This window comes from Xyrauchen texanus, chromosome 9 (assembly GCF_025860055.1).
Source record: "Xyrauchen texanus isolate HMW12.3.18 chromosome 9, RBS_HiC_50CHRs, whole genome shotgun sequence".
Taxonomy (NCBI): Eukaryota; Metazoa; Chordata; class Actinopteri; order Cypriniformes; family Catostomidae; genus Xyrauchen; species Xyrauchen texanus.
The window spans coordinates 33,184,969-33,199,398 of NC_068284.1; the positions used below are offsets into that span (position 1 = coordinate 33,184,969).

At 40.4% G+C, this 14,430-nt stretch overlaps 1 protein-coding gene across 3 annotated transcripts in view; it reads left to right on the forward strand.

Moving 5' to 3' along the window:
- The window catches only part of LOC127649485 (chromodomain-helicase-DNA-binding protein 8-like), a 41,644-nt gene extending 29,575 nt beyond the window's left edge, over positions 1–12,069 (forward strand). For 2 of the 3 annotated variants that reach the window (XM_052134594.1, XM_052134595.1), the window contains 9 exons: positions 1,243–1,517; positions 1,598–1,830; positions 2,832–3,488; positions 4,117–4,460; positions 4,576–4,662; positions 4,828–4,929; positions 8,361–8,471; positions 10,390–10,494; positions 10,732–12,069. In XM_052134594.1, the coding sequence (XP_051990554.1) occupies positions 1,243–1,517; positions 1,598–1,830; positions 2,832–3,488; positions 4,117–4,460; positions 4,576–4,662; positions 4,828–4,929; positions 8,361–8,471; positions 10,390–10,494; positions 10,732–11,103 (2,286 nt within the window). In that variant the 3' untranslated portion in view covers positions 11,104–12,069. Of the gene's footprint in view, positions 1–1,242; positions 1,518–1,597; positions 1,831–2,831; positions 3,489–4,113; positions 4,461–4,575; positions 4,663–4,827; positions 4,930–8,360; positions 8,472–10,389; positions 10,495–10,731 lie in introns of all 3 variants that reach the window. The other variant, XM_052134592.1, reaches the window with a different exon arrangement.
- The last annotated feature ends 2,361 nt before the right edge of the window (positions 12,070–14,430 follow it).

Here is a 14,430-nt window from a genome sequence, read left to right on the forward strand (position 1 = left end):
TTAAAAAAAAAAAAACATCTATTCGCAATCTGGCAGGGAACTTCAGAAGCGATCTTCCGTCAGTGCAAACGTTTCTTTAAGGAAAAGTGTTATTCCACAAAACAGACTTCAGCCGTTAGACGGAGCCAATGCAAAAAACAAAAATGGCACAACTTCCTCCAACAGTTGAGTCAATGAACAGCAACTTGATCCACTTACATGAGAAACTCCTATTGATTTACTCACTCATTGATTGTATAAAAGACAGTGCTTGTTTTGGACATGTGAATACTTTGCAACCATGCTTCATTTCTATTCGCAGTCTGGCCAGATACATCAGTGCAAAAGCAATCTTCTTTGATGCAAGAGTTTCTTACACTCCTTGAATCACTCGCGTGGGGAACAAGAAAATATTATGATTCTTCCAAGAAAGCTTTCCTTTGTTCCTTGCCTGGAGCAGCGTGAGGTCTTTATCAGACGATCTCAGACATTTTGCCAGAATTGCTCTGGGCCTATTTCCCTCAGTAGATCTGCCGGGATTCTGTGAGCTCACTCGATTTCCAGTTTATGGCCTGTTACGTCGAGGAGATTCGGGAAGAGCCCGTCCAAGAATTTCACCACATCTCTGCCCTCCTCATGCACAGGAATTCCAACAATTCGTACGTTATTCCTGCGGCTTCTATTCTCAAGAAATTCAAGCTTTCCAAGAACGTGTTCCAAATCAACTTTGGTTGCGGTCGGATTATCAGATAATTTCCTCTCCGATGACTCCTGATAATCTATTAGTTTCTCAACATCTGCCACTCTTGTAACTAACTCAGGCAATTTTATTTCCATCGCGTAATTGATCGATGTATTACAGCAAGATCCTCCCAAGTCAGCAAGAACCTTCGTCAACACCACGGTCACAGGACCTCCTCTCCCGGTTTTCATCCTGAACACATAAGTGTCTTTTAATGTCTCCAGAGCCTGAGGATTTTGACTTCTTTGCCATGTTTTACCTCAGTGAGCAAATGTGTGTAACTGGGTGTATCGAATTTTACCCGATTATAACATGAGAATAATTAAACATTTTGCAAAGTGCGTAGAGCCCGTTGCTCACACACGTCTACTTCTTGCATGGCATCACGTGACCCATCCAAGACCTTTAAGATACATTATTTGTTTCTTTGTTCTTTCTTTTCTACCATGTCTTAAAATTTAGGTTTTTTATTCAGTTAGGACTTTATATTAAATAATACATGTGGTTATTTTGCTTTTCAGGCTGATTCTGTGAATGCAGACAGTGAGATTTGTGTGGAGGATCGCTCTGCACCTGTGCAGGTCGAGGGTCTGTCCTCAGGATCTTCAGATTTGTGTTATTGGCCAACAAGCTCATCACTCACTGCTCGACTGCGTCGACTCATCACAGCATATCAACGCACTTACAGACGAGAACAACTTAAGATGGAGGCTGCAGAGAAGGGTGACCGCAGACGTAGACGCTGCGAACAAGCCACTAAACTTAAAGAGATTGCTCGACAAGAACGTCAACAAAGGTATGTTACCCAAGAAAACTGTTATTGAAGCTCACCCCCTCATTCTCTCTGTCCACTTCTCATAAGCATCTCCATTTCAGATGGACTCGTAGGGAGGAGTGCGATTTTTACAGGGTGGTATCGACCTTTGGAGTGGAGAGAATAAAGAAGGAAGCAGAGGCTCCTGAAGAAGATGAGCGTAACATGGACTGGACTCGTTTCCGTTCTTTTGCTCGACTCGAGAAGAAAACCGATGAGAGCTTGTCACGTTACTTCAAGTGCTTCATGTCCATGTGTCGGAAGGTGTGTCACCTTCGGCCGGCACGTGGAGAAGGTACATTATACTTTTGAATGTTGTACTTTAAAGTTAATATGAAACCACATTCACAACTTTTGCAAAGAATTTGTTTTTATCTGGAAATTGATTGGATTGTGAAAAGTAGAAAGGATTTTGATGTCATTTGCAGAAAAGGTTTTTAGTGGCAGAGCAAGTTAATACGTTTTGATGAAAGTCATAACTTTTTTTTTGTCTATTGGTATAACCCATTCACAGTGAGACCAGGAGTTTGTGTTCAAATAAATAGTCAAAAGAAGCAAATTCATTTTTTTATGGTTGGTCATTTAGGGCTGCGCAATTACAATAAAATAGTAATCTGCCATTTTTTTTAATTTTTTTTTAGAAAATACAAGAAAAAAAACTAACTATAATTTATGCAAAGACCTTTTTTTTCCACTGAAATGATTTTTTTTAATCCAAGAAATAATATTTGCCAAAATATATATAATTTTATTATTTGTTTTGTCCTCGTTGCAGAGCCCTATGGCTGCGCGACTGCTGTGGCAAAGCGGATAGCCACAGTCTGCCAACTGATTAATATTGTGGAGGATGAGAGTTTAGGAGATTTAATGCACATTGCAGTGAATATGCCACCTATGGGGAGACTAGTTCTTTCAATAAGTCAACCTCCCAATTAGACTTTGGGGAAACATTTAATGTTACTTGAATTGGTGCTATTTTTATGCATTTCTATCTTTATACTGTGGAAGGCTTTGTTTGGAAATGTTAAAGTATTATTGTTAGATATTGTTTTCTTTCTTTCCTAAGAAGGAAATAAGTGCATTTTGACGGAACAGAAGTATATACTGTATGTAGAGTAAAATGTATGCATTTTCTAAATATGTGATTAGTCTCAATAAACTTTGAAAAGTTATGTGATTAATCGTGTTTAAAAATGTTAATCAACTGACAGCACTAGTAATAAAACAATGAACTGAAATTGGATTAACATGATTAAAATTTGTTTCGTTATTCTATTTTTATTGTTTCTCTAATAGAATCTCAAGATTTGTCCCAGTCCCTGGCCCCCATCACAGAAGAGCGAGCTTCTCGTACACTCTATAGGGTCAGCTTGATGTGTCGACTGCGTGAGCGTGTTCTTCCACATCCATCGTTGGAGGAACGCCTCGCTCTGGCACCAACCACCTCTGATCTGCCCAGCTGGTGGAGCATCCCACAGCACGACCACGAACTGCTCTTAGCTGCCGCTAGACATGGTGTCAGCCGCACTGAAATTTCTATATTTTCCGACCCACAGTACTCATTTAGCCAGGCCCGCCTTGACTACCTCCAGAACCAGCAAACTCAAGCAGCCTTGCAGACTCATACATTCAGCCTATCACAGGAGCCGACCAGTAACAAAGAGGAGGGGCTAGGCGATGAGTCTCGGCTGCTGGGGGTGGAGACCCTCTGTCAGTCAGGCACTCCAGCCACGCCCCTCATACACTCTGAGGGAAAACTTGGAGGGCAACCGGGCTGGGGCTGGAAGAAGAGCAAACACGGTGGTTCCAGCGGCAGTGGGAGAAAAGGGGGAGGAGAGAGAGGTGAAGAGCCAACAGACTCCGAATCTGATTCAGAATCTGGCTCTTCTTCCTCCTCCCATCATTCTGGCAGCTCAGATGACAGTGTAGACAGTGATGCAGAGAGAGAACAAGGTGAGGAAACACAATCCCATTTAAAAGATGTTTGTGATGACACCACAGTTTACATTTGTGCATCTTCACACACACAAAGAACTGGGTGATATAGCAAAAAACATTGTTTTTATTTTAGGTATATATTTTTCATTTGTTAGGTGATATTCAAAATGTATCTCTGAGCAACTAAATAGAGGAACATGATTTATAACCAAACAGCCATTGTGGCCAGTTACATTCAAAATGTTTAATGCAAAAGTTTTATGAAAATAGAGTAGTTTTCATTATAAGCACTAATAATAATAATAATAAACAAACATTTACACACTTGAATCAGAGTTTTGAATCCATTCATTGAAAACTTTCAAACTGGTTCATGCTTTTAGTACTGAAGTTTAAGATCAGAGATGCTACTACCACATTATGCATCTTATTAGTCTGGCACTTTTTTAGGAAACTTAATGGACAAAAAAAAAAACATTTTAATCAAACATTTTGTATCACCAGTTAAATAATCACAAATATTTTTTTTCTATTTTATAGATTTTCCAGCCCTATTCACGAAGTGTAAACTCAAACGGTTATCAAGGTGTATTGGTTTAATTATACGTGATGTGTTGCTAATATTAATCCATTCTCTCAGCAGCAGCTCTTCGGCTGTGTGATGGTGATGAAGAAAACAGCATCCTCTCACTCACACCATCACAAGAAGGTGGCCCACGAGAGTCCCTTACTGACCCTCTCAGAGTTGACTGGCCCAAGGATCGAGTGCTGATAAACCGAATAGATAATCTCTGTTCACTGGTTCTGACAGGACATTGGCCATCAGGGCGCCGCTATGTGTCTGACGTACATCTTAATGTGCCATCTGAAGAACTTGACCTTGGAGATGACCTGGGTTTCCCCCGAGTACCACGCAAAAGCAACAGTGACCTCTCTGCAGAAGCTGTTGAAGGCCAAGATACAGAATTCACTGTAAAACTCCTAAAGGTGAGGAGGCATTCAGACATGTGTTCATTCATCATTTGAAATGTGTTATGTTAATGGATATTCAAGAGTTATCAAGTTTCTTTTTCTATTTTAAAATTGGGTTCATTTTTTGTAGGAGGAGGGACTGAAGCTGACATTTTCTAAGCAGGCTCTGATGCCAAATGGGGAAGGGAGTGGCCGCAAGAAACGAAAGGACCATGAGGTATGGAAAAACAATCTTACAAACTTGCCCTTTTCATGACTTAAAAGAGCCCATACAACAAAAGAAAAACTTATATAGAAGATGACTTACCTTGTCAATTCAAAATTTACATGAAATTCATAGATATCTCCAGAAATAAAATGTGGTTGTTGTCTGGCCCCTTAGCTGGTAGATGAAGAGGGAGTTCTCCATGCTCCCCGCAGGAGGGACCTTCCCAACTGGCTCAAAGAAAATCCAGATTATGAGGTGGAGGGAGACATGCTGGCGGTAAGTGCAAAACACTCAAGTTGAACACTTGAATTCTGATTTATTCCTCCTGACCTCCAGAGGCAGTGCTTAAACACTAGTTGATTATTGCAGCCCCAGCTAGATGGGTCGAGAGAATATACAAACAAAGTCACGTATGGCACTTTTCCACTGCACGTTACGGTTGAACTCGCCTCAACTCTACTCGCTTTACATTTCTGAGCTTGTACTCCCACTACAGTTTGGTGCCGTCTCATCGTGGTTGGGATTATAGTCTTGCCACCTCTGCTGCCGTGACATCATCTTAAACACGACACAAACTGACTAAATCAATAACACAACCGCAAGCTGTTAGCTACTAGCTCATTGTGCTGCATAAAGCAGTTGTTGCATGGTGATTTTACACAAGTGTAACAGTTAAATTGGCCCGGTTGTTTTAGAAGCAAGCTTCCAGTAGCTGGTCAACTAAATAAAGTGAAGCTTTCAAGCAGAGTATAGAGTTAATGTAACAAAACATACCATCCTCCATCGTGGATCAACGCCAGTCCAGGGTAGTCTCCCTCCCATTGCTCGACAGTTTAGATAGCGATCATTTGGTCGACCCACTTCCACATTTCTGTTGTCACTTAAGTGTTTTTAATTTTTTTTACTTTTCCCTACACTATTGGTTGGTCCGGTGGTAGCCGTGTGCGGCCAACAGCTGAGACTCTTCCTGAGAGACTTTTTCGTTTCGCTTATCGCTAACAAGTGGACCATTTGCACCGTTTATTGACCACGGCGTGGTTTTGCGCACAGCCATTTCTTTTTTCACAATTCCAGTCACGTGAACAAATGATACTGTTATCGCTTTTGCTAAATTTAAAACTAGCGTGTTGATGTCATGCGTCAGAAATCCAGTGACGATGGTGGTGACTATTATCCCTGACCAATCAGTGATCTGCTCACTATTGGCTCAGCTCACTTGGAACCTCGACCGAGGTACCAGGTACTATCCACAGTGGAAAACCAAAAAAGCGAGCTGAGTCGAGTTGTACCGTGCAGTGGAAAAGTCCCAGTAGTGACATAGGCTGAGCCTCGAGGGTAATAACCACATTAGCTCCGTATTCAGCCTCTTTCGCTTTCTCACCTGATAGAGATAGGTCGTTATTCTTTGTGTGATCCCGTGATGTCAAATGCAGCTTACTAGAGCAGCAAAGTATCATCCTCGCAAGTTGAGGACAGTGTGCCCCTAAACATTTTGGATCCGGATTGGATTATTTTGTCTGCATTGGGTGAGTTTAATTTTTCAATGTATATAATTTTACGATGTGACGGTAACACTTTGTGCTAGTGTTTGCCATGCTGGTAAGTTTGCAGATCCTCACTAACTTTTTAATCTTATCAAATTCTCTATTTGTATTTTTGTGATGCGCTGTGCTCCTCAGTGCAATCTGGCGTCCAGTTATCAGAGTGTGGATATTTAAAAACAATTCTGTGAGCATTCATTGTTGAACTGCCTTCTAGTTTTATCCAGAGGAATTGTATTACTATTTTTTGTTCATGGACACAGTATCTTCCTGGGATATTTAACGCTCTGCTTGCCTTAGCCTTTCGGTTCTATCCGGGGGTATATTTACCAAAGTGATCATTGTTCACGGTTCTATTCCCACCGGCCTCCAACTGATGTCCCAATACTCCTCCCTGATGACGGTCTTGATGTCTGTCCAACTTGTTTGGGAATTCAGCTTTTGAGACAGGCTATCACAGACCCTTGCTTGCACTGTTGTCTGAGAGGCAGTTCTGTCTAGCTGGGTTAGACCCTAGTTCAGAGATAGAGTCAGAGTTACCCCCCCCCACACGGACTCTGAAATCTTGGGCATGTGCGGCAACCAGTGACCAGTATATAGGGTAAAATGTGTCCACACAGGAAGTTTCTTCGATTCCGTTTCGAAAAGCTTACCAATTCAAGGTCCTGCCATTCTGTCTGTCTGAGTCCAGCTCTGTATCCTCTATGGTCCAGAGAAATGCGGATCCTTCCTTATTTGCCCACAAGGCATCAAGCTGTCTGCGACACCAGACTGCTTTTAGAGCATGTGCAGAAACTGGATCTTGCTGTAAACCAGACAGAATTTCCTGATTCCGGTGCAATCAGTCACTTTCATTGGGATGAATCTGAACTCTCGTGCAATGTCTGCCAGACAATATTCGGGCAGACAATATTCTGCAGCTCCTTGCTCATTTCTTTCTGAGAATTATATTGCCATACAGAGTGTTACTACAGCTTATGGGGATGCTGGCTGCCAGCACTTCTGTGATTCCACTGGGCTTGCTCCACCTCAAGCCTCTATCTCTTTGCGGTTGAACCCCACCAGACATTGTCATCGGTTGATTGTTGTTTCCCACCGTTGTGTTCATGCATTGACACAATGAAATCACTGGGAGTTTTTAATTACCCTTAGTACATTTGGTTATTCCTTCTCGTCGGGAGGTGATCACGACCGATACTTCCCTCATGGGGTGGGGTGAACATGGAATTTGTTGCTGTTGGTCTCAAGATCAGTCCACGAACCACATCAACCTCCTGGTATTGTGTGCGATTTTCCTAGCACTGCAATATTTCTTGCTGGATCTGGCAAGCCAATCGTGCTCATTCGGTCCGACAACCCCTCAACAGTGTTCCACCTGTTTGCTGCGGTTCAAACAATAGCAGATGGCTGACCTTAAGTGGATAACATTAAAAACTTCCTTTCTGTTGTCCATTGCTTCCAAGTGAGTCAGTGAGTAACATGCATTGTTTGTTAGTGAGTTATGCATGCGTTGGTTGCTGGATGATTCTGGCATTGTGCTAAGACCAAATCAATCTTTTTTCCTAAAGTTCTGTTTCCTCTTTGTGAAATCAGTCCATTAATCTGGCTGCATTTCAGTGTTTGTCCCAATCAGATGAGTCAAGGGATCAAGTCTTGTGTCATGCTGCGAGCCTTGAGGTGTTACGTGGATGCTACCATTCCTCTTAGACAAACAATCAGTTATTTGTTTGGTATGGTGGTGTCCATAAGTGTGCCGCTGTAACTAAGCAGAGATTGTCACGTTGGATTGTGAAGGCGATCACTGTGACATCCAAGAAAGCCCAAAAGCCCCTGCCATAAGGTATATCTTGTCCTTCTACTTGGGCTGTGTCTACATTTTGGGCTGCCTTTTGGAGTCTCCATGGCAGATATCTGTGCAGCTGCTATCTGGGCTTCTCCATATGTTTTTGCTCGCTTCTACAAGGTCGTACCGAGGCTGAACACTGAGCTAATGTGGCTATTATCCTAGAGTCTTCACTTTGTGACTGTTATATTTTCTCACAATAATCCACAGCTACAGCACCGCCTGTGGTGGTCATCTGGAATTCCCAGAGCCACAGATACTTATGTAACTAGCGTTCTATTTGGACTGACACATCTGTTAATGTTATTCTTTTTTTGTTGCAGCTACTGGCGAACCGGACCAAAAAGAAGAGGAGGAGGAAGAGGGTGGAGAAAGGAGCAGTGCTTACTGGCAGTGAGGGAATAAAAGTCATAGACATAATAACGGGCAAGACTGTGAGTTTGCTAATCAGACACAAGCGTTTTCCCTAGAGATGTGAATCTTCACTGGCCTCATGATTAGATTATGATTCAAAGGGTAACAATTCGATTACAAAACTATTCTCGATGCATCTTGTCCTCCATTCTTTTATTATTTTTTTTTAATCAATACACACTCAGAATTAAATAGTATTGAATTATTAACTTTTAATTAATCAATCTCTAGCCTAGAACCACAACTATTGGTTGTTGGTCCAGGATGCCTACATGAGATATTTGCTTCTGAGAGAGTGCAGATATAAGCTTCTCCTTTCCACACCTCAGGTGATAGTAAAGTGAAACAAATAGCAGGGCTGCTGCTTAAGAAATTAATCAAGCTTCTTGTCTGCACACTCTTCAGACAAGCAAGAGACCTGCAATGAGCAACAGCCAAAGAAATAAAGAGTGTAAGAGGAGCGGAAGGCATTGGGAAGCAGGAGACAAAAAATTATTTGAAAATAAAACCACCCGGGGCCTGGGTAGCTCATTTAGTATTGACACTGACTACCACACCTTGAGTCACGAGTTTGAATCTGTGACTCCAGACAGGTCTCCTAAGTAACCAAATTGGCCCGGTTGCTAGGGAGGTTAGAGACGCATGGTGTAACCACGTGGTCGCAATGAGTGGTCATTGGTTTGGCTTTCCATTTAATTGGATATAACCCTATTATTACCCTGGTTCCGACTACTGTTTTTAATTGTTGGTCTATGTACTTATGTGTCCAATGTCGTGGAATATTGCGAAGAGTATCTCTAAGTTGAAGAAAACTTTCAGAGTCTTGAGTTCCAGATGCCAAAGTTGTAGTTTATTGATCACCAACAAACAAGAGACCAGTCAGCTGATTGTTCTGACTCTATCCTCCTGAGTTCTCAGTTATATACCTTTTTGTTATCTTCTTGCCCATTATCTCTGACCAATAGAATAATTACTCTTGTCTCTTTCCTTCGCCACCAATATGTTCTATTTTCCTCACTAATTAAATATTGGTGGAAAATCCCCCATCTAATTATTTTTTAAAAAACATACATCAACTGGTAACTCCACTTATTTTTGACATAAGTCATAGTTCATGGTAAAAGTGCATCAATTTTAGAAACACCTGTGTATGATACAAACAGCCATGTCCCCATCACATACCTTTTACCTTTGCCCTACATTTCAGTGTACCCTCATAATGAGGCGGCCTTGTTTGTTCATACACAGTATCATTTGATTAATGAAAGAAAATACAAGCTCCAAAGATATTTAACTCATCAGGGTAAAACACCATGCCAGAAACATATCATACCAAAGATATCTAACTTATTAAAAGTATTTTTGTAAGAAGTGCATCCTGTATTTTAATGAGACACACCATATATTTTAGAGATACGTGTCAGCATAAAGGAAATACATCAAGGATATATGTCAGAATACTACTAATTAACAAAAACAGCAAAACACCAGCTGCAAAAATACAAGACACCATTCATATAATAACTGATTAAAGAAGTACATCCTGTATTTCAAGGTTGTGTACCATTCTTTGTGTTTTCTGCAGCATCAACACTTTTAGTATCCTCATATGCTCTCTCCTGGCTCACACAAAGGCCTAGAAACTCATATAAGTATTTTGATATCTAAGAATGATTATTATACCATCTAAAAAATGATTATTCTACAATACCAACAGATGCATTTGGAGCATCTCACTTAGGTTACGTTGCGTCTCTAGTCATAAGCACTGTTTTTAGGATGCTGTGTCAGTTTAAACATGGTTTGAAACTTTTAAAATCGCATCTCGAGATTGCATTAATATTTTGAAAGCTTTATTTTTCATAAAATGTACGGCACTAAATGAATGTTGAATCCTAATTACTGGTCTTAATAATTGTATGCTTCCCTGCTTTCCAGTATTGTGGGATATACGGCCCTGTACTACAGGATCTGAAAGAATATCTGGAGGAGAATCCCAACCATGCTGTAGCACCAGAATGGTCCGAGACTGTTCGCAACTCGGTCAGTGTCTACTGTGTTCGCTTGGTAGTGTGTACTCTACTGTTGAACCAATGCTTATTGATCTACCCTGACATCAAAAGCTGTTCTGAACCATAGGTGGCCTTATCCCAAATTTGGCTCATGATAATTTAGTTTACCAAAAAGATGTGCTGATGTCTTAATGGTCACTACTGCTTTAATTCCAGAATTCACTATTGTTGATTTAATATTTAAAGTGGTCCTTCTCTTCAATCTCAGGGCTTCTTGCCAGAGAGTTTATTCCACAGACTCCTGAGTCCCCATGCTTCGATCCCCAAAAAGAGCCGACATTACCTCCCCACCCCTTCAATCCAGTCTGATGACCCTCTTCTGGGAGGAGGCGAAAGCGAGATGTTAGTTTCTGATGGAGCATACATGATGAATGATGAGGACCTGGAAGATGATTGTCACCTCACATCTCACCACTTTCTTACTCCCACCTACGATGTGAAAATAGAGCAAAGCGCTCTTGATTTGGATGAAGGTGACAGTTTGTCGCAGGGCGGCTACGATAGCTCAGACAGAGATGCCATTTTGGATGACATCATGGCACCAAAAAATTCAGACTCTTCCTTGAGCTCCGAAGATTGACCAAATCTCATGTTTGATGTAGTAGACTGAGATCATGACAGTCTTTTATTTTATTATATTCTGCCTTCATTATTTTTATAATTATTATTGATGGAATTGAGTAACAGATATTTTTTTCTTGGGTTGGATTTCCACTTGACTGCTTTGTGTAGTTTGAGGAATGGGACCACACCCTTTTACACCTCATTGAACACATTGTGTAAACCCACAGTTCCAGCTGATTCAGAAAAATGTCCTCCACATGTCACACACCCACAGTATTCCCCTTTCATTCACTATGACTGTGTGAAGGGAGCTGTTCTTTTCCTACCTTCAGGTTGAACTGTTTAACAGTATGCTGGAGGATCCATAGTCATGCACTGAGCTGAGCCATTGTGGTGCCTCGGTCTGGTGAAGAACATTGAGGTTTTTGTTGGATGTATATTTTGTGTGTGTGTTGGGGAGGGGGGATTAGGGTTAGTTACTAAAGCAATGTTAGACAGATGATGGCTGTATTGTACAAAGTAGAGTTGTTCCTATGCCTGCAATGATGCAGAAATTATGAGTTTATTCCTGTTTCATAAACTGACTCCAACTGTCTCTGTGATACAAAATATGAATAGCAGTCTACAGTGGAAACAGATCTCTGTTTAATTTAATATGCTTGGCTGTAAATTTGAATATATTCTTGAAGTGCATTTGAGTACATCAACTAGTGGCATCCCCATTAACTTCTGTCAGTGAAACAAGCGAATTAGAAGAGCAATTTCTTGGGCTCTTATACTTGTTCGAGCATGCTGATATCCATAGATATAGAGAATTATTATAATCTTTAAAAGTTATTGTGTAATTTTATGTATTTTCTCTCCTTAATTTTCAGAATATTTACTTAAGTGATTAGAGAACCAGAAAATCATAAACTTCACACTGCCTTAGGTATTGGCCAAAGCACATCTCAAGGTATCGTTAAAATCATAGAAATAACATGCAGCAGGGTTAACATGGACTAGTCTTGACTATTAATCATGTTTGCTTTTCAACATTATCATACCTCTGTCTAAGAAATGTTATCAAAATTAACAATATGTAGTAGACTAACCTATAGACACTACAGCTTAGTCTGTATGGCTACGTTTGATAACATTTCTTAGGTTAGTTATTAATTTTAACAGAAGTAATTAAATTACATTTTTAATTCTATAAATTCAACAAAGCAGTTCTTTTTTAAAACGTTTTATAACAAAGAAATTATTCAAAATCCTGAAATCACTTATGTATACATGTTTTGGCATATAAAGTATGCTATATCAATTTACAAGATGAATAAATAGAAAAAAATACTTTAAAGAGTACGAGACGATCAAATAACTTAAATACTTAATATAAACCCCTAGTGCGCTATTGCTGTTTTTAAAACCAAAAAGTAGGCATTGCCCAACATGGAGTCAGAAATATGACAAAACTATCTGAATTCGAATTGTGTACATTTGAATTATAGACACTTGAATTTGAGTTATAAGTGTGATTTTGCCTGGTCGAGGTGCAATAATTCTCTGGCTCGAGCGTGATTCAAAAGGTCGCCATTCTGACCATGAACCGCACAGAGGTAAGTGGTTCTTAAACTTTTATGATTTATTTTTATATGTGAGGTTGCCTCATGTGCTGAGAATGTGCTATTTGTCCAAGCGGTCTCTGGTATTTGTTTTAGTATAAAGTATATTTAGTATGAAAGTGATTAGTATGCGTACGAGTTAGCATCACATAACTCCATAATGAATGTAATTCTGTGATCGGTATCCACAACAGATCCATGTCGGATGTTATCTGAAACACTTGATGGTGTTTGTGCGTTTTGAGTTTAAGACATGAACATCATGAGTGATCATTCTTTTAGCAGGCGTGATTACATTATACGAATAATTTCATGCAAATTGTAGGCTTGAGAGGCATTTAATGGCCAATTTATACACCGAACACAAACGTTATGACACTACTGGATGACTGTCATTCTTACTCGGAGAGAGCACATCCCTAGTGAGGTTTAGTCATTATGCCATTTAGTTTTAGTTTGACTCAGAATCATTTTAAACAGAACATTTCAACTTGTTCTTGTCATAAATCTTCAAACCTGCAAAATAAGTTTAAACATAAAAAGGTTCGATTTTGGGTCATGTTGATTATTTTTAATAACAATGTAATAGTCATTTTACTGTTTCATCGTTTGTGTGTGTGTGTGTGTGAGTGAGAGTGTGTGTGTAAATGTACATACAGTGCATCCGGAAAGTATTCACAGCGCTTCACTTTTTCCACATTTTGTTATGTTACAGCCTTATTCCAAAATTGATAAAATTAATTATTTTCCTCAAAATTAAACAATACCCCATAATGACAAGGAAAAAGAAGTTTGTATGAAATCTTTGCAAATTTAGGCTATTAAAAAAAAAAAAACACATGTACATAAGTATTCACAGCCTTTGCTCAATACTTTGTTGAAGCACCTTTGGCACAATTACAGCCTCAAGTCTTTTTGTGTATGATGCTACGAGTTTAGCACACCTATTTTTGGGCAGATTCTCCCATTCTTCTTTGCAGGACCTCTCAAGCTCCATCAGGTTGGATGGGGTGCGTCAGTGCACAGCCATTTCCAGATCTCTCCAGAGATGTTCAATCGGGTTCAAATCTGGGCTCTGGTTGGGCCACTCCAGGACATTCACAGAGTTGTTCCTTAGCCAATCCTTTGTTATCTTGGCTGTGTGCTTGGGGTTGTTGTCCTGTTGGAAGATGAACCTTCACCCCAGTCTGAGGTCCAGAGTGCTCTGAAGCAGGTTTTCATCAAGGATGTCTCTGTACATTGCTGCATTCATATTTCCCTCAATCCGGACTAGTCTCCCAGTTCCAGCTGCTGAAAAACATCCCCACAGCATGATGCTGTCATCACCATGCTTCACTGTAGGGATGGTATTGGCCAGGTGATAGGAGGTCATAAGATAATTCAGGCTAAAGAGTTCAATCTTTGTTTCATCAGACCAGATAATTTTGTTTCTCATGGTCTGAGATTCCTACAGGTGCCTTTTGGCAAACACCAGGTGGGTTGTCATGTGCCTTTTACTGAGGAGTGGCTTCTGTCTGGCCACTCTACCATATGGGCCTGATTGGTGGAGTGCTGCAGAGATGGTTGTTCTTCTGGAAGTTTCTCCTCTCTCCACAGAGAAACACTGGAGCTCTGTCAGAGAGACCATCGGGTTCTTGGTCACCTCCCTGATTAAAACCCTTCTCCCCCGATCACTCAGTTTGGCCGGACGGTCAGCTCTAGGAAGAGTCCTGGTGGTTCCAAACTTCCATTTACAG